General features: G+C 40.9%; 1 protein-coding gene across 1 annotated transcript; it reads left to right on the top strand.

Annotated features, from left to right (window-relative positions):
* LOC108434757 lies at positions 1 to 24921 on the top strand. The gene is made up of 5 exons (XM_037538671.1): positions 1 to 13; positions 238 to 903; positions 10436 to 10977; positions 11213 to 11375; positions 24242 to 24921. Exons 1-5 carry the CDS (start codon positions 1 to 3, stop codon positions 24919 to 24921), a joined length of 2064 nt encoding a protein of 687 aa, XP_037394568.1.

Raw genomic sequence — 24921 nt, 5'->3', positions numbered from 1 at the left:
ATGGCTTCCAGTGGTGAGTTTAAAATTTCAGTAGTTTGCATTCAGCAGATACTCTTAACCACAACCGTAGCAATCTGGCAATATAAGATGAAGAAGATGAATTATTTGTTATGTTTAAAGATCATCAGACTATTAAATTAAGTCACAATGTGTCAATGTGACAAATAGGAATTGTAGTGGTTTTCGTGACTGTTTCTAATGTTTGTTTGAGTTTCTAATCTTTGTTTGATCTTTCAGGTAAGGAACCGTGGCGTTTGGTCCTACTGGGCAAGACCGGGGTTGGCAAAAGCTCTGTAGGTAACACCATTCTGGGTGACAAAGTGTTCAAGTCTGAGTCCAGAGCCACCTCTGTTACCACTTATTGCTCAGCTGAAAAAAGAGTGATCAATGGCCAAAAGATTACAGTCATTGACACCCCTGGTTTGTATGACACAAACATGAGTAATGACTTCATAATCAAAGAGGCTGTGAAGGGTGTTCGGCTGGCTGCTCCTGGTCCTCATGCCTTTCTTCTTGTGATTGATGTGAGACGTTTCACTCAAGAGGAGAAAGACACTGTCAAGAACTTCCAGAAGGCCTTTGGTGATGGAGTGCACAAGCACATGATTGTGTTGTTCACCCGTGGAGATGATCTTGAGTATGACAACAAGACAGTGGATACCTATGTAGACGAGGCTGGACCTGACCTGAAAGGCCTGATATCTGCTTGTGGAAGGCGGTATCATGTCTTCAATAACAGGAAGACAGAAGACCGCACTCAGGTGGAAATCCTTTTCCAGAAGATTCGCACGATGCTGGATGCTTCCAATCACAGCTACTACAACTATGAGCTGTTTGAAAGTGAGCAAAGAATGAGTGAACTGGAGGCTAAATTGCGAAAACTGCAACAACAGATCCCTTTTTGTAGTATACTGTAGTCTGGAACATATGAATGAATGCATGAAATTATTAAAATTTTTAGAAGTAGAAGAGCAGAGAAAACGTAACATAAGGTGATATTCATTCAGACAAATGTTTTACTGGTATACTATTTGAATTTCTCTTTCTTTTTGCATGGAAAAGCATAACTTGATCTTATTTTATAATCGCAGAATATATTTTAATTTTATGTTTTCTTCAAGTGCTGTCAGAATTCATGAGAAATTATCTGTTTTCTCTGCAGAGTTAGTGAGCTATCATTTCAGTTGACAAATAATTAATGCGCAGGTTTAAGGTCTGTTAATTTAAGATGATTAGATTGTTACCATCAACAAACAAAACATGAATTTATAGGAAAAACAATTATAATATGAAAACACTGTTGTTCATTTGGATGTTTTTGTTGTTGGAGAAATTCTGATTATTTTAATTAATTGCTATTAATTGCATGCTGGAATTTTCTTGAAATCTGTTAAAATTCATTAAATAAAAGTAATTCTACATTTCTCTCTTGTTGCTTTTCTCTCGTGTCTTTTCACACGCTGGCATGGCTCTCAGTAAGCATGTTTTTTAACTTTAAAAATAATAACAGCAAAATTAATATAGAAAGACTAAAATTCTGGGGATTTTGAATTTTTTCATACCCTGTTTTTTAAATGCATAAAAATAAAACATCAAGCACAGCTTCTCAACAGTTATTTTGGAATTACTGAATGTTGTAAAAGCCGAGGTGCAGAGCTGATATCATATCAATCACAATTACATTTGTTACAATTAGAGACAATCAAAATTAATCTCCACCTGTTATGCTTTCATGCAAGTAGCTGAATCTGCTCATCTTCTGTAGTAACATAATGTCCTTTGGTATTGCCACATTTTATTTTGATATCTAAGCTTTTTAAAAAAAAAAAAAAAACAAAAATATTAATTTACATCACACTTTCTCTTTTTATTGCTTCTCTGACATTACTAATCAATAATCAGCTGTTACTGACTTGGATTTCTTTAATGTGGTTTTGATGAAAACCAGAGATCACAATGTCTACAGTATAGATGCAGATATAAATGTAATGTTGATCATGGTAAAATATTGTTAAATCTGGAAAAATATGATTTCTTTGGGAACTTATTTGACTTATAACACTTTATAGCACTTTACAGATCGGTAATCAGAGAGTAATGTTATGGTAGCTTTGTGGTAATGAGTTGTATTTATCCATAAATTAAATGTCAATTTCATAGTTGTTATGAAATAATAAAATGGTAATTGTAGCGGTAACAACTCAGGAATAAAATTCTAGAATCATGGTAACAAGTTGTACTTACCAAAATATTAGTTGCTTATTTTTCAGTTCATAATGAATAATAAACTGATGTTTGTAGTGGTGACAAATTTGTAATAAGATAGTAAAATAAAGGTTACAAGTTGTATTTACCTAAAAATGATCTGCAGATTTGTTAGTCATTAAAAAAGAAGAAGTTATTCATTGTAGTGATGGTCAGTAATCAAACAGTAAAATAATGGTAACAAGTTGAACTTACCTAGCTCATAGTAAATAATAAGTCAGTAACTGTAGTGATGACCCATAGATAATAATGTGGAAAAATAACAGTAATAAACTTTAATCAATCAAAAGGGCAATAATATTAGGATTATTAGCCCAAAAACAAAGCAGTAGTTTTATTATGTGGTTTTAGTTCTGTAAAATACTAATTCACTTGTTTCTACTGTGTTTCTTGGCTGTTATGTCTGTTAGTGGTCAGGAGCAGGATGATGTTACACGCAGGAATTACAGTGAAAATAAATGGTATCAGGGCTGTAAAATGCAAGCTTGCTTCTTTCCATCTTTTTCCCCCACTTACTACATCTCATATCATGTAATACCTTCAGCTCTGCAAAACAGTCTGGGTGACGGCACTGAAACAATGACTACATTACTGCATTAAATCTCATGGGATTGTTCTACTACTTTACAAGTGTACATACACAGGAATAGATGAGGTAAATGTACTGAGATTGTACAGAATCACGACACCAATCACAGCAACAAACACCACCTTCAGCACCGCGTCGTGGAGGCTTGTGACAGCATTTCTCCAGAGATTCTCATGCGGGTTCATAACGACTGGATCCTGCGCCTTCAGCTCTGTGTTCAGCACCAGGGATTTTTTTGGTGATAACTTTTGAACCTCAAGAGATATTACAAATCTGATTGTGGCAATCAATTTCTGAGACACTTCTGGTCTTCTTTGATATGTTACATGACCAGCTTCCCATTGGAAAAACTTGCCCTTGATCCAATATGGTGGCTTTCAAGACGATGGTCATGTTCCAGACACAGCCTAAAAGATAGCCCCCCTCACCCATTACTTGCTGGGGTGTTCAGATCTGTCATTTTCCCTTTCATTTCTGAAATAAAACGGTGTCCTGTGTCTTTTGACTCACCCTGTAGAACACTGACAGCATCATAGTGACATAGAATACTGACCTGTAGTCGTGCGGTATGGTGATCAAAACCCAACGTCTATTTATAGTCATAATCTTAGTGTTAATTTGACATGATATTTTAACATCATTAGACATTTATAATTTTGTGGGCTTAAACCAAAATCCAATGTCTTCCACATGTCTTATGCCAAAGTTGGTTTTAGGTCATGGGGTCAGAGTTTTAACCTTCACAAAACCAAATTCTAACATCAATAGACTGTGACATGTTGTTGGCTCTAACTCAGACAGCAGATTCTGGATTACATCCGTGAGTGTTCGCTGACTTCCAAATAGATATTAGCCAGATGCTGGACAGCTGGGTATGGTTTTGAGTCATATTTACGATTAAGGGCCAGTTCTAGCGTGAATGTTATGGCTGAACAATGTGGATGAAGGAAGAGGGCCACAGGCACAGCCATCTAAAATGGCTTTTTACACCTTTTGATTATTAAGAAGAAACATTACTAATAAACTCACAGATATTACTAATATTTTGCATGATCTGCAACAAATGAATGTGACATCTTGCAGGGCCACACCTGGCTGGGGACTAAAGTGGGTACTCAGCCATATCTGTGTGCCATATTCAAGATTCAAGAGTTTAGTTCTTATATGCACAGCAGAACAGGCAGTTACACTGTACAATGAATTTCTTACTTTGCTGTATATATAAACCAAATCTGGTCCACACCTTTATATATACTACAGTAGATGGGCCAGAGCTGGACCAGAACCCTTAGTTCTACCCATTTTACAGTATGTTTGCCAGATCTGGACCACATTTATTAGTTCAAATCAATTTACAGTATATGGGCCACAGTTGGGCTACATCTGTTAGTTGTACTAATTTTATAGTGTGTTGGCAATTAGTTCTTCTTGTTTTACACCAGGGTTGGCCAATTGATAGGATGCAAGCATGTGCAGGCAAAGAGCTGCATGCAGCTGGCGGGCCGCGAGTTGGCCACCCCTGTTTTATGCTATATGGACCAGATATGGGCTGAGGACCCAGCCAGCACTGGGCCAAACCAAAACCAAAGATGAGGCCCAAAAGTGGGCCAGATAAATTTTGCTAACTGAGAAGTCACAGTGTTAACTAGACACTGTGGGCTTGAAGTAAAAGCCACAGTAATGTTCCTGAGTGAACAGAACAGCATGAAAAAGATCAGTAAGGTTGAGATTAACAAGTGCCTTCATTAGATTGTGATGTAGGTAAGTTTAATGCTACATTAACACTTTATACGGTCCTTAAAACTTGTGGGAAATAAGCACATGCTTGCTTCAAAGTCAACATCACACAACTGTGTTATATTTTGCAAGCTGGCAGCACAACAATAACCCCTGCTGAATAAAGACCATTAGAACCATTAGGATTAAAACCTAATGGTTTTTGCCTCCTAATGGGAATTAGCTTAATGGTTACCAATAGAGACCACACACACACACACACAAACATTTTCTAATCCGCTTCTCCCTCAGGGTCAGGGGGGTGCTGGAGCCTATCCCAGCAGTCGTTGGGCGGAAGGCAGGATACACCCTGGACAGGTCCAATAGTGTTATAGGGTGATCTTAGTTGATACTGGAAAAGGGTGAGGCGTCCCACTGGTATGGTATTTCCCTTAGACTAGAATTTGTGTGGATGGTCTCTCTGTGGATGTCATACCTTGTTTACTTGCTAGAGTCTCATTCTTGAGGACTTGAAGCTCATGCATCATCTGGTCAAGGCGTTCAGAGAGAGGCAGGTTGCTAGGTGGTGGCACATCCTCTCAGTTGTCTGGCCATGGTGGCGGTGCAGGCCAGTCATCATCTTCCTCACTATCTGGTTCAATCTTACAGGGCGACTATAGCTGTGATGAGACAGGCCCTTGCTGATTAATACATGAATCTCACTTCAACTGTCTGAAGAGCACATGTGGCTAAGAAGAAGTGGGGTGATCTCGCAGCCTCCCATTAAGTTAAATCTTCTTGCACTACTAGGTCTTTTAAACAGTTTTGCCTGAAAATGTCATTTTTGGGAAATTTTCAATACAGTGATATGTGGGGGCCGGCTCTTGTTACATGTGATGAATATCAGTGAACATGAAATATAAATTATATATTTATATATTTTAGCTGCTGATATGAATATATAAATTAGCTGGTAAAGGAGAGACATACACAGTTATACACACAGTGCATCTCTCGCTCAAAAGTGCAAGTCTTAGATGCTAACAGGCTAGCCTGCTACTCAGCATTTAGCCTGTCTATGTATTTGAAAGAAAAAAAATCTTAAAGTTTTCAGCTGTTACTGAATCATATTTCAGAAATGTTTCACTCAGAAATATGTCACGTTAAGAAAGAAAAATGTGTTTTGATTTCCAATTTGCATCAACTTTGAGTGTGGGTAGTTACACATACTTAATATATTGTTAATAATCCTAATTTTTTGCATTGCATATATATATATATATATATATATATATATATATATATATATTGCTTGGGCTAATTACTTACTTGCTCCATATGCCATGGTCCATTACAATGTTTGGCTTTTCTTTTTTGGTTCCTCTGATTGTAGTCTGTCAAAAACTGTGAAAAAGTGGTACAGCAAGGACCAGAACATATTTCCTGTTCCATGGCAGACCACCTTTAACAAGCCCCTGGACAGTTTGGCAGTGGGAGCTACATGTCCAACCCAAAACAGTTAGGAGCACAATATTTCTTCAATTTAACTGTTTTTTGTGTCTTTGAAAGATAAATAAGCAAGTGGTTTATTGGTATTGGTTTATTGGTATTGGACACGCTGGCATGACTATATCACCCAGCTGGCCTGGGAGCGCCTCGGAATCCCCCTTTGGAGAGCTAGTGGAAGTGGCTGGGGAAAGGGAGGTCTGGGACTCATTGCTTAGGATTCTGCCCCCACGACCCGAACCCCGGAGAAGCGGAAGATAATGGATGGATGGATGGATGGATGGATGGATGGATGGATGGATGATATAATGAATATCATATGTAAGCATGTTTGAATTCATGGTTGAAATTAGGTTGAATTCAAGTCGTTCAATAACGTTGGGTTTTGACGTCAGTCCGAACAGCCTGAAAAAGAAGCGTTTGAGTTGTTGCTTTGTGTTTATTTTTTGTGTATGTTTGTAATTTTTTTTTTTTTTTTTTAGGTGACGTTTTCAGGAAAGCATTAAGGGGCAACAGCTAGGTTGGGGCAGCCATAGCTCAGGTGATAGACCAGGTTGTTCACTAATCGAAGGTTTGGCAGTTCAGTTCCAGACTCCTATTGACAAATTTAGTGCCCTTGAGCAAAGCACCCAAATGCTCTGTCTGACATTGGTGTAGAGCCAACATTGGGTTCCAGCGTCAGCCTGATTTTCATTTTCAACCAAAAATTCAATGTCTGTCCAATGTCGGGGGTTGAGGTCAAGCAGATGTTGGGGTTCGGCGTCAGTCCGATTTTCTTTTTCAACTAAAATTCAACGTTTCACCAACGTCAGGGGTTGATGTCAAACCAATGTCTGGGTTCAGTTTCAGTCCGATTTTCTTTTTCGACCAAAATTCAATGTCTGTCCAACGTTGGAGTCCAACGTCTTTCTGACATCAAATTAATGTCATGTGCCTGCAGGGAATGTCTTTACCACCTTAGATGCTCTAGAGACTTTAAACTGTCTTCCACAGTGTTAAAGAACATTTACACCTGCACCACTGAGAGCATCCTGAATGGAAGCATGACAGCCAGGTTTGGGAACAGCACCAAGAAGGATAGATGAGCTCTCCAGAGAATGGAGCGACCAGCTCAGTGCATTATTCAAATGGAGCTCCCTGACGTGTAGTCTACAACAAGTGGTGATGAGCTAAAGCCATTCAGGCCCTGAACCAGAACAACAACTAGCACTATTTATACATACACATACACATAAACTGGTCTACTGCACAACTGTCGACGAACATAATGTTTCCCATCAGACCCAAATAAATTAAACTTGCTTTCATCACTAAAGTGAACTCTGGACCACTTCTCTAACCACACAACATGCTCCTCAGCAAAGGTTAGTCTAGCCTTTTGATTCTTTCTGCTAATGACAGGTTTGGTCACTGCAGAGTGGGTTTTCAGTCCAAATGCTCTTAAACATCAAAACACTGTATGATGAGACAGTTCCTTACCCTGTTCAGAGCTGAACTGGCGAGCAATGACAGCTGCAGCGTTGAACCGATTTGCATTTGTCTTTCATGGGTGACCAGCCTTCTTGGGGGACTTGAATGAGTTTGTGATGTTGTAAAGATGAATCACAGACTTGGAACAACCAACTTCTCTTGCTATGGCTGATAGGGTCACCCCTTGGGATTTTATCTGGACAACCTACTGCTGGAGGGTTTCAGTCACTTTGGAACAGCTCATCATCTTGCAAAGTCAGTGAAAACTGGAAAGTTAGACCGCCAGTTAAATAGGGTTTGTAAGATAATTAAGGAAATTAGCACCAAGTGCCAGATTAACACCTATAACTTGCAGTTATCTGAAAGTTCTCTAAATTTGATCAGTGTTCTTTTTCAGTTAAGTTTTTTTATACTGTGCATTAGAATATATACTCATGAAATAAGCTTAAAATGCTGCTCTTTTACTAATGTTAGTACAAATTCACATACGACCTTCACCGTGACCTTCACATTTAGGAAATTGTGTGTTGTTCTCTAATTTTGATCTCCAGTGTAGATGGCAGCATAGACGGAATACATGTGTGTGAATGAGAGGGAGGCAGGTGGAAAGGTGAAGATGCAAGGAGTAGAGGTCGTAAAGGTGGATGACTTCAAATATCTTGGGTCAACCATCCAGAGCAATGGACAGTGCAGAAAAGAGGTGAAGAAAAGGGTGCAGGCTGGATGGAGTGGGTGGAGACGGGTGTCAGGGCTGATGTGTGACAGAAGGATAGCAGCAAGAGTGAAAGGGAAGGTTTACAAGACAGTAGTGCGTCCTGCTATGATGTTTGGTTTGGAGACTGTGGCTCTGTCTAAAAGACAGGAGGCTGAGCTGGAGGTGGCGAAGATGAAGATGCTGAGATTTGGGTGAGTTAACTAACTGGCAAAACCACCAGAGCGTTCAGCTCACTCAAATCTTTGCTGGTTTACAATCTCTCACCACTAATCTCCAGTCCTACTTGCATGACCAAACAGTAGGTTCTGTTTCTGTAGCTTCTGGTCACTTTTTCCCTATCTGTAAACCGGAGCCTTATGATGGTAACCCTAATAAGTGCAGTGGTTTCATTCTCCAGTGCTCGGTTTATTTTAGTAATTCCCCACCGAGTACCGACCAGTCTAAAATTGCATTTATAATCTCTCGTTTAATAGGTAAAGCATTAGACTGGGCAACTGCAAGTTGGTCTTTTCTCCAAACTCTTTCCTATTCTGACTTCCTTTGCCAATTTCGTTTAATTTTTGACCACGCCCATGAAGGACAGTCCTGTGGGGAGCAACTTCTTTCCCTTCAACAGGGCTCTAGTTCTGTTTCTGAGTATGCCTTACGCTTCCGAACTCTAGCTGCGGGTAGCGGTTGGAATGAACCAGCCCTACTTACCGTATTTCGTGATGGTCTTAACTCACGGGTCCAGTCTGAGCTTGCTTGCACGGATGACGGCCTCAAACTGGACCAACTCCTTTCTCTGGCTATCCGTATCGACCAATTGTTATCTCGCCGAAATCCTTCCCGTGGTAATCGACCCAATACATCCTCTCGGTCTGTTTCCCAACCTGCTCTGCCTTTGCTTCCTTCTACTGTTCTTCCTGTTCTACCTTCTGCTTCTACTTCTGAGTCACCTATGTCCTCTGATCGGACCCATCTTACGCCGGAGGAACGCCAACGCAGATTCCTGAACCATCTGTGCCTGTATTGTGGAGGGTCCGGACACGTGAAGGCTACCTGCAGACGTCGTCCACCACTTTCCTCGGTATCTTCTTGGGGACAGCGCGTGGGGTTTACTCCGTGCGCTAACGCGATCAGTGTCCCCACCAAAGGATTGGTCTCACGGGCTCTAGTTCTGGATATGTTGATTACCTACCAAACACTCTCTCTCTCTGTTCCAGCCCTAATAGATTCCAGAGCCGAGGGAAATTTCATCTGTACCGACTTGATTCAGCGACTGGGAGTTCCTACAGAAGAACTACGCACCCCACTCCGTGCTCTCGCGCTGGACGGCAAACCCCTCGGCTGTGTCCCAATAACCCTACAGACTCTCCCTGTTACCCTCCAAGCTAGTGCACTACACTCTGAGGAGATTTCCTTTTTTGTTTTACCCTCCACTGATTTCCCCTTAGTATTAGGTTTCCCCTGGCTAGAACGCCATGATCCTGTTATTTTCTGGCATTCTCGGGAAATAGTTTCCTGGTCCCCTTTTTGTTTCGAGAACTGCCTTTTCCCTGGCCACATCGCTCTCTCCTCTACCACTATAGAGAGTCCCGATTCAATGAACCCTGTTGTCATCCCTCCTGAATACTCTGATTTCCTTGAAGTCTTTAGCCCCGTCAAAGCCACCAAACTCCCACCTCACCGCCCGTATGATTGTGCTATTGACTTCGTCGAGGGAGCCATTCTGCCTAAATCCCGTGTCTATCCCCTAACTCTTGAAGAAGAGAAAGCCATGGATGCCTAGGTCACTGAAGCACTAGCTCAGGGATACATCCGTCCATCTAAGTCACCCGTTGGGTCTGGGTTTTTTTTCATTAAAAAGAAAGATGGTGGGCTCAGACCATGCATAGATTACCGGGGGCTTAACGATATCACGAAAAAATATGCCTACCCTCTTCCATTGATTCCCGTAGCTCTTGAACAACTCAGGGGTACGTCTTACTTTACCAAACTCGACCTACGTAGTGCATACAACCTAGTGCGTATCAGGGAAGGGGACGAGTGGAAAACAGCTTTCACAACTACACGCGGCCACTATGAATACCTGGTTATGAGCTACGGCCTTTCCACCGCTCCTTCCGTTTTCCAGGCTTTTATGAATGACGTTTTTCGTGATTTTTTTAATAAATTCGTTGTTGTTTTCATAGATGACATATTAATCTTTTCACCAGACTTCTCATCACATGTAAATCACGTTCGCCAAGTTCTTCTCAAACTCCAAGAGAATAACCTGTATGCTAAAGCAGAGAAATGTGAGTTTCACTTACAGAGGGTATCCTTCCTAGGTTACGTCATCAGTTCGTCTGGTGTTTTGATGAGTGACGATAAAGTTTCCGCAGTCACTAACTGGCCCAAGCCTGGCTCCGTTAAGGAGTTTCAACGGTTTCTGGGGTTTGCTCATTTTTATCGGCGATACATCCGCAACTTAAGCTCTACGGCCGTTCCTCTCACTGCCCTCTTGAAGGGATCCCCTAAAAAGCTCTCGTGGTCTGATTCCGCTCAGGGTGCATTTGATGCCCTTAAACTCGCGTTTTCTATGGCACCTATCCTCAAACACCCCGACCCTGAGAAACCTTTCGTTGTGGAAGTGGACGCTTCTAACACTGGGGTTGGTGCTGTTCTGTCCCAGCGCTCCGGTATCCCTCTTAAGCTCCATCCCGTGGCTTTCTTCTCTCGGAAGTTATCACCGGTAGAACATAATTATGGGATAGGTGATAGGGAACTTCTAGCAGTAAAACTGGCATTAGAAGAATGGCGCCATTGGTTAGAGGGTGCTGCACACCCTTTTACTGTTCTCACTGATCACAAGAACCTTGAGTATCTTAAATCCGCCAAACGCCTTAACTCCAGGCAAGCTCGTTGGTCTCTTTTCTTTTCACGCTTTTTTTTCTATTTCTTTCCGTCCTGGTCAACGTAACACTAAGGCTGATGCCTTATCTCGTATTTTCGCCGTAAATGAGGAGGAGAACTCCGATCCGGAGCGCATCCTTCCTCCTACTGTCCAGATCGCTGTCATTCAGTGGGAGTTCAAAGAGCAGATACAACAGGTAAACGCTCATCGAACTCCCCCAGAGGGCACTCCTCCGGGTAAGCTATTTGTTCCTCCGCAATTTCGTAACCGTCTCATTACTTGGGCTCATTCTTCTTTGACTTCTGGTCACCCGGGCGAAACACGTACCCTACAATTAATCTCCACTCGTTATTGGTGGGATAGTCTAAGGAGTGATGTTCACTCTTTTGTCTCCTCATGCCCTGTTTGCACCCAGTGTAAAATCCCTAGAACTCTCCCAGCTGGCAAACTTGTTCCACTCCCTGTCCCTGAGCGCCCTTACATCGCAATAGATTTTGTCACAGATCTACCTCCTTCTAACAGCTTTACTTCTATCCTCACTGTGGTTGATAGGTTTTCTCAGGGAGTTAAGTTTATTCCCTTCCCTTCACTGCCCACTGCTCTACAGCCCAAGCTCTATTCGAACACGTATTTCGCAGTTTTGGTATACCTGAGGATGTGTTGTCGGATAGGGGACCCCAGTTTACTTCCAGAGTCTGGAAGGCTTTTTCGAACATTTAGGAGTTAATATTAGTTTAACTTCTGGCTATCATCCCACTTGTAATGGTCAGTGTGAGAGGGTAAACCAGGAACTGGGCAAGTTGCCATAAGTATCCCTCCGAGTGGTCACAATATCTCATTTGGGCTTAAATCGCACAAAACTCTCTGGTAAATTCTACTACCAGACTGACTCAGTTTCAGTGTATGCTGGGATACCAGCCCTCCTTAGCTCCATGGACTGCTCGCTCTTCTGGAATCCCCGCTGTTGATGATTGGATGCGACGTAGTGAGGGCGTGAGGACCTTTTTACATTGAAAACATTATTCTGGAATTGTTGCACGCACTATTTGCATGTGCAGTCTTTCACATCATTACTTCTGAAAGACTCAGCCTCTCTGAGATGCTTTTTTTATACCTAGTTATGTTACTGACCTGTTGCCAATTAACCATTACTTTTTTTTTAGCACTACACAATTTTGCCAGTCGTTTCTTGCCCCTGTCACAACTTTTTTGGAACTTGTTGCTGGCATCAATCTCGAAATGGGCATAGATTTTTCAAAAAACAATTACATTTCTCAGTTTCAACATTTGATGTGTTTATACTATTTTCAATTAAATATAGGATTTACATGATTTGTGTTTTGTTTTTATTTCCATTTTGCGCAGTGTCCTAACATTTTTGGAAATGGGGTTGTATACCAGTTTGTTCCCTTGCAGAACCAGTACAACGGAGGCAGAACAGCCTGAGATCACACATGAGTGCCCCGGAGGGCCCACAGCCAGCTCATGGTAGGGGTAATGTCTGCAACCTAGAACCTATAAGAGAAATAGAGACAAGTTAAGGAACATGCTCACTGTATTCTAAGTACTCGTATTGGTAACTTACTAAAGCCTTATGATATTGTTTGCTTTTAGACTGTGTTGTTTGTACTCACCCACTCTTTTAGGAAAGCAACATCCCTGTGGAGTGGAATGGTTCAGCTCAGGTGATACAGGGATGGGGCTTATTATATAAGAGGTATGGGAGAGTGTTAGTAGGGGAGGAAGGCTAGCTCGATGGTGCACACCTCAGGCAGAGAAAGTAAGCTAAGGGAGATGAGTAGAGCTAACTGAAAATATAGTTCCATGGAACTAAATATACTTGTACTGTAAGTCAGGGTTTTACTTTTATTTTTAACTATTGTTTACTTTGGTTTGTACAGTTTTTTGTGTCTGTTTTTCTCATTTAGAAATCACTCACTGTCAGCACTTTTCCACCTGCAAACTCGTCTCTCTTTCACCGTGCAGTCACAACCTACCCAGTGACTTTGTGTCACCTCACAGAGTTCAGCGAAGCATCGTCACACTTGCCTATAGGCCAGTTTATGAATGATTTGATGAAAACTGCTCACAGCAATAAACATGCATCTTCTGAAGATAAACATGTAAATTATTATTGTTACTTCATCTACATTTTTACTGTAAAGTCACATGCAGCTTTACATAAACAGAAGAATATAATACTTAAAAATCAGATACCTACTACTTAAGGAATTGTATTGTAGTTGTACTCTCAAAATTACTTTTTACATTTTATTCTGAAGATATGCTTTAAAGAGGAAATAGAATAGCTTTACATAGAATTACTGAATTATGAGTACATTATTTTTCATCCTGAGTGTTACTTGCGTAGGTGTAGTTATGTCTTTTTTCAAATAATGATTTGTTGTGTTTTGGGCCAAAATTAGATTTTCATTAACATGTTGTGTGAAAAGAACATCGCACTTCATTTTGCAGTAATTATTATTACAGTAATGTGGAGCCAGGAGACGGACACATGTGCTGAGATAAGCGAGATTTATTAGGGGCAAATCCAGGGTCGTGATCAAGACTGTCCAGGTTCATGTAGCCAACACGGATAGATCGGGGGGCAGACATAACAAACCAGAGTACTACCAACACAGAGATACAAACATCCAACAGAGACCGATACGTCAAACAAAGACCAATACAAAAGACAGGCGAACACAAGGGGCAAACACAGGGCTTAAATACACAGGGAAATGGAGGGTCAGGTGAAAACAATCAGGGCGGAGTTACTAAACCAAAACAGAAAAGCACATGGAGTGGGAGGAGCCAATCGTTACACTTACAGTAGTAATTATATTTTCGTATATTGAACACAAGTATTCTCTTTTATTTTTGTTACTGCCCGTCACCCGATTTCTCTTTTTATAAATTATCACATTTAAATGTTTCAGATCATCCAACTAATTTTAATGTAAAATAAACACAACACACAGCTTTTAAATGATTATTCAGTTAACTGAAGATAAAGATTTATGAAAAGCCTATATCAGCCATGTGAAAAAAGTGCCTCCTAAACCTAATAACGGGTTGTGCCCTCTTTGTCAGTAACACTGCAATGTAACATTTGCAGATATTCTCCTTCAGCATTCTCTGACGGAGAACAGAATTCACGGTTCCATCAATTATGACAAGTTGTCCAGGTGCTGCAGAAGTGAAGCAGCTCCAAAACATCACACTACCACCACCAGGTTTGACTGTTGGTATGATGTTCTTATGTTGGAATGTGCTGTTAGCCTTATGCCAGATGTAACGGGACCCATGTGTTCCAGAAAGTTCTACCTTTGATTTATCAGTCCACACAATATTATCCCAAAAATCATGGAGCAATCATTTAGAAGTTTTTTGGCAAATGCAAGATGAGCCTTTGCGTTCTGTTTGGTCAGCAGTGGTTTGCGCCTTGAAACTCTAATATGGATGCCCTATTTTGCCCAGTGTCTTTCTAATTGTGGACTTGTGGACATTGGCCTTAACTGAAGCAAGTGAGACTTGCAGTTCTTTAGATGTTTACCTGGATTTTTTTGTGACCTCCCGGATGACTCATCAACGTGCTACTGGTAGGTCAGTCACTGCTGGGAAGGTTCACCACTGTTCCAAGGTTTCTCCATTTGTGGACAGTGGCTCTCACTGTGGTTCGCTGGAGTTCCAGAAGCTCATTAAGTTAAGTGATACTTTTTTAATCCCACAACCGGGGAAATTCCACCTCCGCATTTAACCCATCTAGTGAAGTTGTAGGAGCCATTTTTGCACTTAGTTTGATTTGTGTTATTTAATTTAATTTCATTTGTTTTGTTATCACTATTATTATCTGCTTCTAAGACTGTGCTCCCTCTACAGGTAGAGGGGGAGTTCCAAATGCATTAATGGACTGGTCTACCTGGCCTCTGGGGGGTGCTGGTACCAGCTGATACAGTCTTTAACCATGTGGTGCACCTTAGTTGTTTGTTTGTTAGGCTAACAAAGGCAATTCATTAGATACCTTTTATTTTGTTTCTTTTTTGTTAATTATAAATAACCAACATCAGCATCAACTCAAACATCTGCCTGGACCTGGATTTCTTATGCATTGCATGTGTTAAGCAATTATCACCAGTTACTCCCACACTGGATTTAAGCAAACTTTGTTTTGGTGGATCAAAGAACTTTTTGCCAAAACAAAAAGTTAAAGACCATGGCTGTGGATTTCATGAGACAACACATCAAGCAAGTTGGACACTCCAATCAAGATCCTGAAAGTCTTCAAGTGCTTCACCAGTAAGTTCATTATGTGTATATTTAAAGTGGACTTTTAGAAGAAATAAGTGGAATCATTAACATTGAAGTAGTACTGTGGATAATGAGCTCTTTGAAGTGGAACATAGGCTCTATTGTGTGCTTTGTAAACAACAAACAAACAAAGTAGTTAACCTAAAGTGTGCATTTCTGAGTATTGGACAAAACTGTTTCTATTGGAAAGGAAACAAGCTTTGTGAAGCAGAATGGCTGCCTCTGACTCAGAAGCCTCCACAGGCACTGTTTGCAAGGATTTGAATGAAACAGCAAAGTTAAAGGCCTCCAGAGCTGGCAAAATGTCCCATATCACTCGGAGAATGAACATAATCAATGTACTGATGGTGGATGTTGCATATGTGGATGAAGTTAAAGCAAATATGACAAAATTCAATGAAATGCTTGCTGAGTTTAAATCTCACCATGAGTTGTATCTACAATTGTTGAGTGAAGAAGAAAAGATGGAGGATGTGAACACTTGGTACCAACCAAAATTGGAACAAGTAAATGCTTTTCTGTCCAGTGTTACCAAATGGTTATCTGCAATGGAAAATCCTGTTTCCCCCAATGGTGCTCAAATTACATCTTCAGATTTGAAACATACAACTTCAGATGATAATGCTTCAATAGTTTCATCTGTGAGCAAAAGGTCCAGCAGATCTGGAAGATCAAGCACACACAGTAATGGATCATCTACAGCTTCTGCACGTATCTGTGCTGAGGCAGAGAGGGCAGCATTAATGACTAAAGCAGTTGCACTGTCTCAAAAACATGCATTGGAGGAGCAGCAGGAGGAGCTTCAAAAACAAAGTGAAGAACTCAGAAAAAGGAGAGAGACTTTAGAACTTCAATCCGAAATAGCAGCCACAAACGCTAAAATTGATTATCTTAAAAAGGCAGAAAATGGCAACGTGAACTCTCCATCAACCGATGCAATGAATGACTACCTGGAAGAAATGCAGTTCAACACCATTACTTCTCCAATTGTTCGACCTAGGGAAGGGGTCCATGTACAGTTTCCTGTATCACCCAACTCAATGCAGTTTGATCCAATCAGCAACACTGTTCAAACCCAAGGTCGGCATCAGCAGAACTCACAGCCCTCTGAACAGCCAATCTCTCCAAACGCAGCTCAACCAAACATGCATCATCAACTTCAAAATGACAGCCTTTACCATATACTTCAAAAACAGAATGATTTGACAAACATTCTTGCAAAGCAACAACTCCTCTCCTCTTTGCCAAAGCTGGAAATTCAAGTTTTTGATGGTAATATTCTTCAGTACAAGACCTTTATTCATTCCTTTGAACAAATGATTGAGAGTAAAACTGACAACAACCAAGAAAGATTGCAGTTTCTTATCCAGTACACCAAGGGTCAAGCACAAGACCTAATTCGAAGTTGCCAACACCTGTCCCCGAGTACAGGTTACATCAAGGCAAAGAAATTACTCAAGGAGCACTTTGGTAATGAGTACAAAATATCATGTGCTTATATTGAACTTGTGTTGTCATGGCCAGTCATTAAAGCAGAAGATCCTAGTGCTTTGAAGGAATTCACATTGTTTCTCAGAGGGTGTTGCAATGCTATGGCAGAAATATGGAAGAATTAGATATAAGTTCCAACTTGAGAGCTATTTCACTAAAACTCCCGTATAAGCTCAGAGAAAGGTGGCATACAAAGGCATGTGACCTGCAAGAAAAGCGTGGCAGCAGAGTCAAAATGGCTGATCTCGTCTGCTTCTTAGAGAAACAAACTAGCATCATATCACACCCAGTGTTTGGTGATATTCAAGAGTCAGGCTGTAACAAAGGAAAACCCAAAGCACCACTGAGACTCAAACCAAAGGACAGTTTCGCTACAAGCGTAAACATAGAAACAAAGCAGCAAAGATCCAGAAACTGGCAACCACTAATCATATGTCTGTTCTGCAGTGGTAGTCATGAGTTGGCATCATGTTCATCATTCGATAAGCAGCTGCACAAGCAGAAGATAGCCTTCTTACGGCAGAATGGAATCTGCTTTGGATGTCTTAAAAGACCTGGACGTTTAAGTAAAAACTGTTCCAGTCGTCATACCTGCAATATGTGCAATCAGCAGCATCGTAGTGTTCTTCACATTAAAGGAAAGAAAATCGAACAACCAATGCAAACACCAGTCAGCAGTGCTCAGGTTTCTCTCCATGTGGATGAGCACAGTGGGGCCGGCAGCTCTCAAAATTACTCAGACTGCACATTATCCATCGTTCCTGTGAAGGTAAAATGTTCTAAAGGGACTCAAATCATTCACACATACGCCTTTCTAGATCCAGGTAGCTCTGCAACCTTTTGCACAGAAAACCTTATGAACAAGCTTAACATGACAGGAAGAAAAACAAACATTCTGCTTAGAACAATGAGTCAAGAAAAATCTGTGCAGTGTTACGTCATCAATGGACTTGAAGTGTCTGCTTTGGATGGAGATAACTACATTGACTTACCAGAGGTCTTCACACAAAAGAACATGCCAGTGGACACACACAACATACCCAGCTCAAGTCAACTGTCCAAATGGCCTCACTTAAAGGAAATCAAGATTCCCCAGATCAAAGCCAGTGTGGAGTTGTTGATAGGAAGCAACAATCCCAAAGCCATAGAACCCTGGGAAGTAATCAACAGCAGTGGAAACGGTCCATATGCTGTAAGAACCCAATTAGGGTGGGTTATTAATGGACCAGCGAAAGACAGTAACAGTACTGACAAGAGTGGCTGTCCTTATGTTACTGTAAACAAAATCTCATTGGAAGAACTGTTGATTCAACAATATAATCATGATTTCCCTGAGAACTCCTCTGTAGACCAATTAGAAATGTCAGTTGAAGATAGAAGATTCATGGAAATTGCAGAAACATCAGTGAAGCTACAGGATGGTCATTATAGCCTTCACTTACCTTTTAGGAAAGAAAAGCCAATTATGCTTAACAATCGTCAGATTGCAGAGCAGCGTCTCTTGAGCCTGAGGAAAAGGTTCATGAGAGATGAAGTGTTCAGGTCTGAATACATTGAATACCTCACAGAAGTGATCAGTAGAGGACATGCTGAAATAGTTCCACAACATCAGCTTGAAGGAGAGGATGGTAAAGTCTGGTACATCCCACATCATGGTGTCCATCATCCAAAGAAAGGAACCCTTAGAGTGGTTTTTGATTGTGGAGCAGCATTCAAAGGTACATCACTGAATTCCGAACTTCTGCAGGGTCCGGATTTGACAAGTACACTTTTTGGAGTAATCACAAGGTTCCGTCTGGAGCCTGTAGCAGTGATGGCAGATATAAAAACCATGTTCCATCAAGTTAAAGTGTCAAGTTGTCATGTAGATTTTATGCGATTCTTATGGTGGCCTGGAGGAGATGTTGGAGTATCTCCAGTTGAACACAGAATGCTGGTACATATTTTTGGTGCAGTGTCATCTCCTAGTTGTGCAAATTTTGCATTGAGACAAACTGCCAAAGACCACAGATGCAGTTTCAGGCCAGAGGTGGCAAACGCAGTGGAGAACAACTTCTATGTTGATGATTTCCTTCAATCTTTGGCCACGGAACAGGATGCAGAGGTCTTTGTGAAAGACATAACTGCACTGTGTGAAAAGGGGGGATTTCATCTAACGAAATGGATTAGCAACAGTCATGCAGTTCTGTCCTCCATATCAGAGGGAGACCGAGCCAATGAAGTAAAGAAATTGGATTTGGACAGAGACAAGCTCCCAATGGAAAGAGCACTTGGATTGTTATGGTGTGTGGAAACCGATGCTTTCAAATTCAACATCACTGTTAAAAGCAGACCTCACACAAGAAGAAACATTTTATCAATGGTGAGTTCCATTTATGATCCACTTGGCTTTTTGAGCCCTTTCACTCTTACTGCAAAATTACTACTTCAGGAGCTCTGCAGGACAAAACATGCCTGGGATGTGGAAATACCTCAAGCTGCTTCTGACAAATGGAGAAGATGGATGTCTGATCTTTGTATGCTGGAAGAGTTTGCGGTGCCACACTGTGTAAAACCAAGCGCATTTGGAGCACCTATACAGGCACAGTTACATCATTTTTCTGATGCCAGCGAACACGGATATGGTACAGTAAGCTACTTAAGACTCACCTCTAATAACAACGCCGTGCATGTGGCTTTTGTCCTTGGCAAAGCTAGAGTTGCTCCTCTCAAGCAAATAACAATTCCACGTATGGAGCTTACTGCAGCTGTGCTTGCTGTAAAAATGGACAGAATGTTAAAGAAAGAGTTGCAGCTAAAACTCAGTGCCTCAACATTTTGGACGGACAGCCAATCTGTTCTGAAATATATTGCAAATGTAGATACCAGATTCAGAACATTTGTTGCCAATAGGATCTCAATCATAAGAGAGAACACCGGGCTGTCACAATGGAAATATGTCGGAACAAAGCTGAATCCGGCAGACATGGCGTCAAGAGGCGTGAGTGGCAAAACGTTTGTGAAATGTAAGGAATGGATCCATGGGCCAGTGTTTCTGTGGAGGACAGAAGAGGATTGGCCTCAGTATCCCATGGAGTCATTCAAGCTATCGCAAGATGATCTTGAGATCAAAAGAAACTCGACAGCGTACAGTTCTGTCATTGAAAATAAAAATCCTACAAACCAGCTACTCACTCACTTTTCCAGTTGGACCAAGTTAAAGAGAGCAGTGGCGTGGTACTTAAAGGTAAAGAGCATTCTTCAGGAAAACTGTGAAAAAAGGAAAGTGAACCAAACTTCTCCTTGTACACGCAGTCACACCAGGAACCAGAGCAAAGTGCAGAGAGCTCAAACTGGACAGTCCATAACATTGGAGGACATTCTGACAGCAGAGAAAGCTATTATCGTGTTCTGCCAGAAACAGACCTATTCAGACGAAATGGAGAAACTGAGATTGGCAACCAGTAAAGGTCTAAACAAAAGGAGCAGCCTCCACAAACTAGACCCAGTGCTGAAAGATGAGGTTTTAAGAGTAGGTGGGCGTTTACAGAGGTCTGCTATGCCTGAAGAAACTAAGCGTCCAATGATTTTGCCAAAACATCATCATGTTTCTACGCTCATCCTACGTGACATACATGAAAGGTTAGGACATGCTGGCAGAAATCACATGCTCTCACAACTCAGAAAGAGATTTTGGGTGGTAAATGCCAATTCTGCAGCTCGAAAAGTCATTTCCCAATGTGTAGTGTGCAAACGTGTCCGAGGAAAGTTTGGGGAACAAAAGATGGCTGACCTTCCCAAGGAAAGGGTAAGAGCTGACCTTCCTCCCTTCAGTAATGTAGGGGTGGATTACTTCGGACCCTTTGAGACAAAAAGGGGAAGAGCCCATGTCAAAAGATATGGAGTGTTATTTACCTGCATGTCAAGTAGAGCAGTACATTTGGAGATGGCTCATTCTTTGGACACTGACTCCTGCATTAATGCACTAAGAAGATTCATAAGCAGAAGGGGTCAAGTAACCCACATTCGTTCAGAAAATGGAACTAATCTTGTTGGTGCTAAAAAGGAACTTCAGAGGTCATTGTCATCTTGGAACCACGGTAAGATTGAAAAGATCATGCTACAGAAAGGAGTGCAGTGGAGTTTTAATTCCCCATCAGCTTCACATCACGGTGGGGCTTGGGAAAGGCTGATCCGAATGGTGAGACAAATTATTTGCTCTATCTTACATCAGCAAACCCTTGACGATGAAAGTTTAAACACGTTGCTATGTGAAATTGAAGCCATTCTGAATAGCCGTCCTCTTAGCACAGTGTCGGACGATAAGCAGGATCTGGAACCATTAACTCCCAACCACATTCTTCTGCTCAAGTCAAATCCTGTTCTTCCACCAGGATTGTTTTTGAAGTCAGATATTTATGCTAGACGTAAATGGAAACATGTCCAGTATTTGGCTGATCTATTTTGGAAGAGGTGGACACAGGAGTACCTGGCGCTGCAACAAGAACGTCAAAAGTGGTTTGCCGTCAAAAAAGGGTTCCAGAAAGGGGACATTGTGATGGTGGTGGACAGCACAGCTCCCCGTGGGTCCTGGCCCCTTGGAAGAGTTCTGGAAGTTCATCCTGACTTAAAGGGCTTAGTAAGGACAGTAAAGTTGAAGACAAAAACTGGCATCCTGGAAAGACCAGTTACAAAGTTATGCCTGGTATTGGAGGGCACGGAATCTACTTAACAAAGATGAGCATCAGAACTTTACATATACACTCAATTATGTTGTCTAGATTAAACGTTTAATTTAGAAGTATTGGGCTCCTACTCATTTGCATTTAGTAATTGTTGCATAGGCAATAATTAGGGGCCGGTATGTAGGAGCCATTTTTGCACTTAGTTTGATTTGTGTTATTTAATTTAATTTCATTTGTTTTGTTATCACTATTATTATCTGCTTCTAAGACTGTGCTCCCTCTACAGGTAGAGGGGGAGTTCCAAATGCATTAATGGACTGGTCTACCTGGCCTCTGGGGGGTGCTGGTACCAGCTGATACAGTCTTTAACCATGTGGTGCACCTTAGTTGTTTGTTTGTTAGGCTAACAAAGGCAATTCATTAGATACCTTTTATTTTGTTTCTTTTTTGTTTAAAATAAATAACCAACATCAGCATCAACTCAAACATCTGCCTGGACCTGGATTTCTTATGCATTGCATGTGTTAAGCAATTATCACCAGTTACTCCCACACTGGATTTAAGCAAACTTTGTTTTGGTGGATCAAAGAAATTTTTGCCAAAACAGAAGTGAAACACCACATACACACTAGTGAACACACATACTAGGGGGCAGTGAGCAGCCCTATCCACGGCGCCCGGGAAGCAATTGGGGGTTAGGTGTCTTGCTCAAGGACACCTTGGTCATGGACTGTCGGTGCTGGGGATCGAACTGGCAACCTTCCGGTCACAGGGCCAGTTCCCTAACCTCCAGCCCACAACTGCCCCCTATCAATGGCTTTGTCTCCTTTCCAGCCTGGTAGATTTCAGTGACTTTGTTTTGTACCTGGATATGAATTTCTTTAGAACGTAACATCATATGGTGCTTTTTGAGACATTCTGACCTGCTTCACATTGCCAGACGGTGATCTTTAGATTCCCCAGGTCTGGCAGTAATCATGCCTGGGAGTGGCCAGTGAAACTGAACTCAATATTCAATTGAATTAGGTTAATAGTTTGATTTACAAGCGAAGGAGCAAATATTATTTCACATCGGGCCATGTCGGGCTGAACCGCTTTTTTCCTTCAATAAATTAATTCATCATTTACAAACAGCATTTTGTTTTTACTTGAGTTATCTTAGTCCAACTTTCTTCCTTTCTGTCACTGATAGTTTAATTATAAAACATACTGAATCCAGAAGACTAAGAAGATTCAAATAAGTAGAGCTTAATCCTTTAAGGCTGATGCAAAAATATTCTATTTCTTTCATTTGATCTGCTCTCCTCTGTTAAAATCACACTAGAAGATGCTTTGAGGCCCACTTATAGTCCACATATTGGCTTAGTGGTTGAAAAACTTAGAGTACGATTTAATGTACAATGTATTTGAAGCAAATAAATAAATAAATAAAATACTTTTGAAGTGCTTCAGAAGCTCTTCCTGGAACTTCATCGTCTGAAACGTTCTCTGAAGGTGTTCTCTCTGAAAAACCAGCTGTTACCAGACACCTTGCTCTCTTGTTTCTGACCTGGACTGATTTTTTTATTCAGTCATATATTTGATGTTTTAGCAGTTTAAACGTGCAGCACTAATCATTAAGATTCATTTAAACCCTTTGTTGGAATATGACGGCTAAAGACAAAGCAATAATATCAGGAATATCAGGTGATTTTCCTAGCTGAATTCACTGATGGTAGCTAGTTAGGGGCAGGTCTGCTGAATGGTGCTGAATGTGCATCACGTCTGTGGCTTAAAGTGTTCTGAAGATATGAATTTTTGTCTAAATTGGTTCTGGGAATTGCATGGCATATGTAAGTTTTTTTTGCTGCCTAAGATTTTTTCAATCATAATAAATGTGCTAGATGTGGCATCCTAGGTTTGAGAACTGATATATATATATATATATATATATATATATATATATATATATACACACACACACTTATTTTGATTTAATTTAGTTGTATTTATTGCAAAACTTCAGTCAATTGCCCCAAACGTTTTGAGAAATAAAGTTGACTTAACAAAGTGATTTTTTTTATTACTCTGTGATAATTAATTCAAGTACATTTTAAGTGATCTAGACAAGTTCAATATACTTAAAAAATTGGTTAAAACGATTCATGCAAACTGTTGACTTAGTTGTTCAAATAATTTGAACACCTATTTTTGTCAGCGTATTGGATACTCACATAGCACTTTCAGTTTAAGTCCCATTCAAGTAAAGCATTTTTTAGTTCTTGTTTTTGTGTGAAATCTTCATTTGTTGATCAACTGTGTTGATTAAAGCAGGCATTGTTGTCGAATCACATTTCACATTTCCTGTTGCTGTGAACTTGGGAGGGGAGGAAGGAGCAAAACCCTTCAGCGATATCTCTGTTGATGTAAATAGCCCAAACATTACCATTTAATAGTCTAGCAGGAAACATAACGCCCTCTTGTTTATTTTGTCCAGGTTATATAAGATGAAGAAGATGAATTATTTGTTATGTTCAAAGATCATCAGACTATTAAATTAAGTCACAATGTGACAACGTGACAAATAGGAATTGTAGTGGCTTTCGTGACTGTTTCTAGTGTTTGTTTTAATTTCTAATGTTTGTTTGATCTTTCAGGTAGGGAACCGTGGCGTTTGGTCCTACTGGGCAAGACCGGGGTTGGCAAAAGCGCTGTAGGTAACACCATTCTGGGTGACAAAGTGTTCAGGTCTGAGCCCAGAGCCACCTCTGTTACCACTTATTGCTCAGCTGAAAAAAGAGTGATCAATGGCCAAAATATTACAGTCATTGACACCCCTGGTTTGTATGACACAAACTTGAGTAAAGACTTTATAATCAGAGAGACTGTGAAGGGTGTTCGGCTGGCTGCTCCTGGTCCTCATGCCTTTCTTCTTGTGATTGATTTGAGACGTTTCACTCAAGAGGAGAAAGACACTGTCAAGAACTTCCAGAAGGCCTTTGGTGATGAAGTGCACAAGCACATGATTGTGTTGTTCACCCGTGGAGATGATCTTGAGTTTGACAACAAGACAGTGGATACCTATGTAGACGAGGCTGGACCTGACCTGAAAGGCCTGATATCTGCTTGTGGAAGGCGGTATCATGTCTTCAATAACAGGAAGCCAGAAGACCGCACTCAGGTGGAAATCCTTTTCCAGAAGATTCGCACGATGCTGGATGCTTCCAATCACAGCTACTACAACTATGAGCTGTTTGAAAATGAGCAAAGAATGAGTGAACTGGAGACTGCATTGCAAAATCTGCTAACAGAAATCCCTTTTTGTAGTATACTGTAG

The sequence above is a fragment of the Pygocentrus nattereri genome, chromosome 5, assembly GCF_015220715.1.
Source record: "Pygocentrus nattereri isolate fPygNat1 chromosome 5, fPygNat1.pri, whole genome shotgun sequence".
Classification (NCBI taxonomy): domain Eukaryota; kingdom Metazoa; phylum Chordata; class Actinopteri; order Characiformes; family Serrasalmidae; genus Pygocentrus; species Pygocentrus nattereri.
Note: the sequence above shows the minus strand (reverse complement) of the source record. Positions and strands in the feature narration are given on the sequence as shown.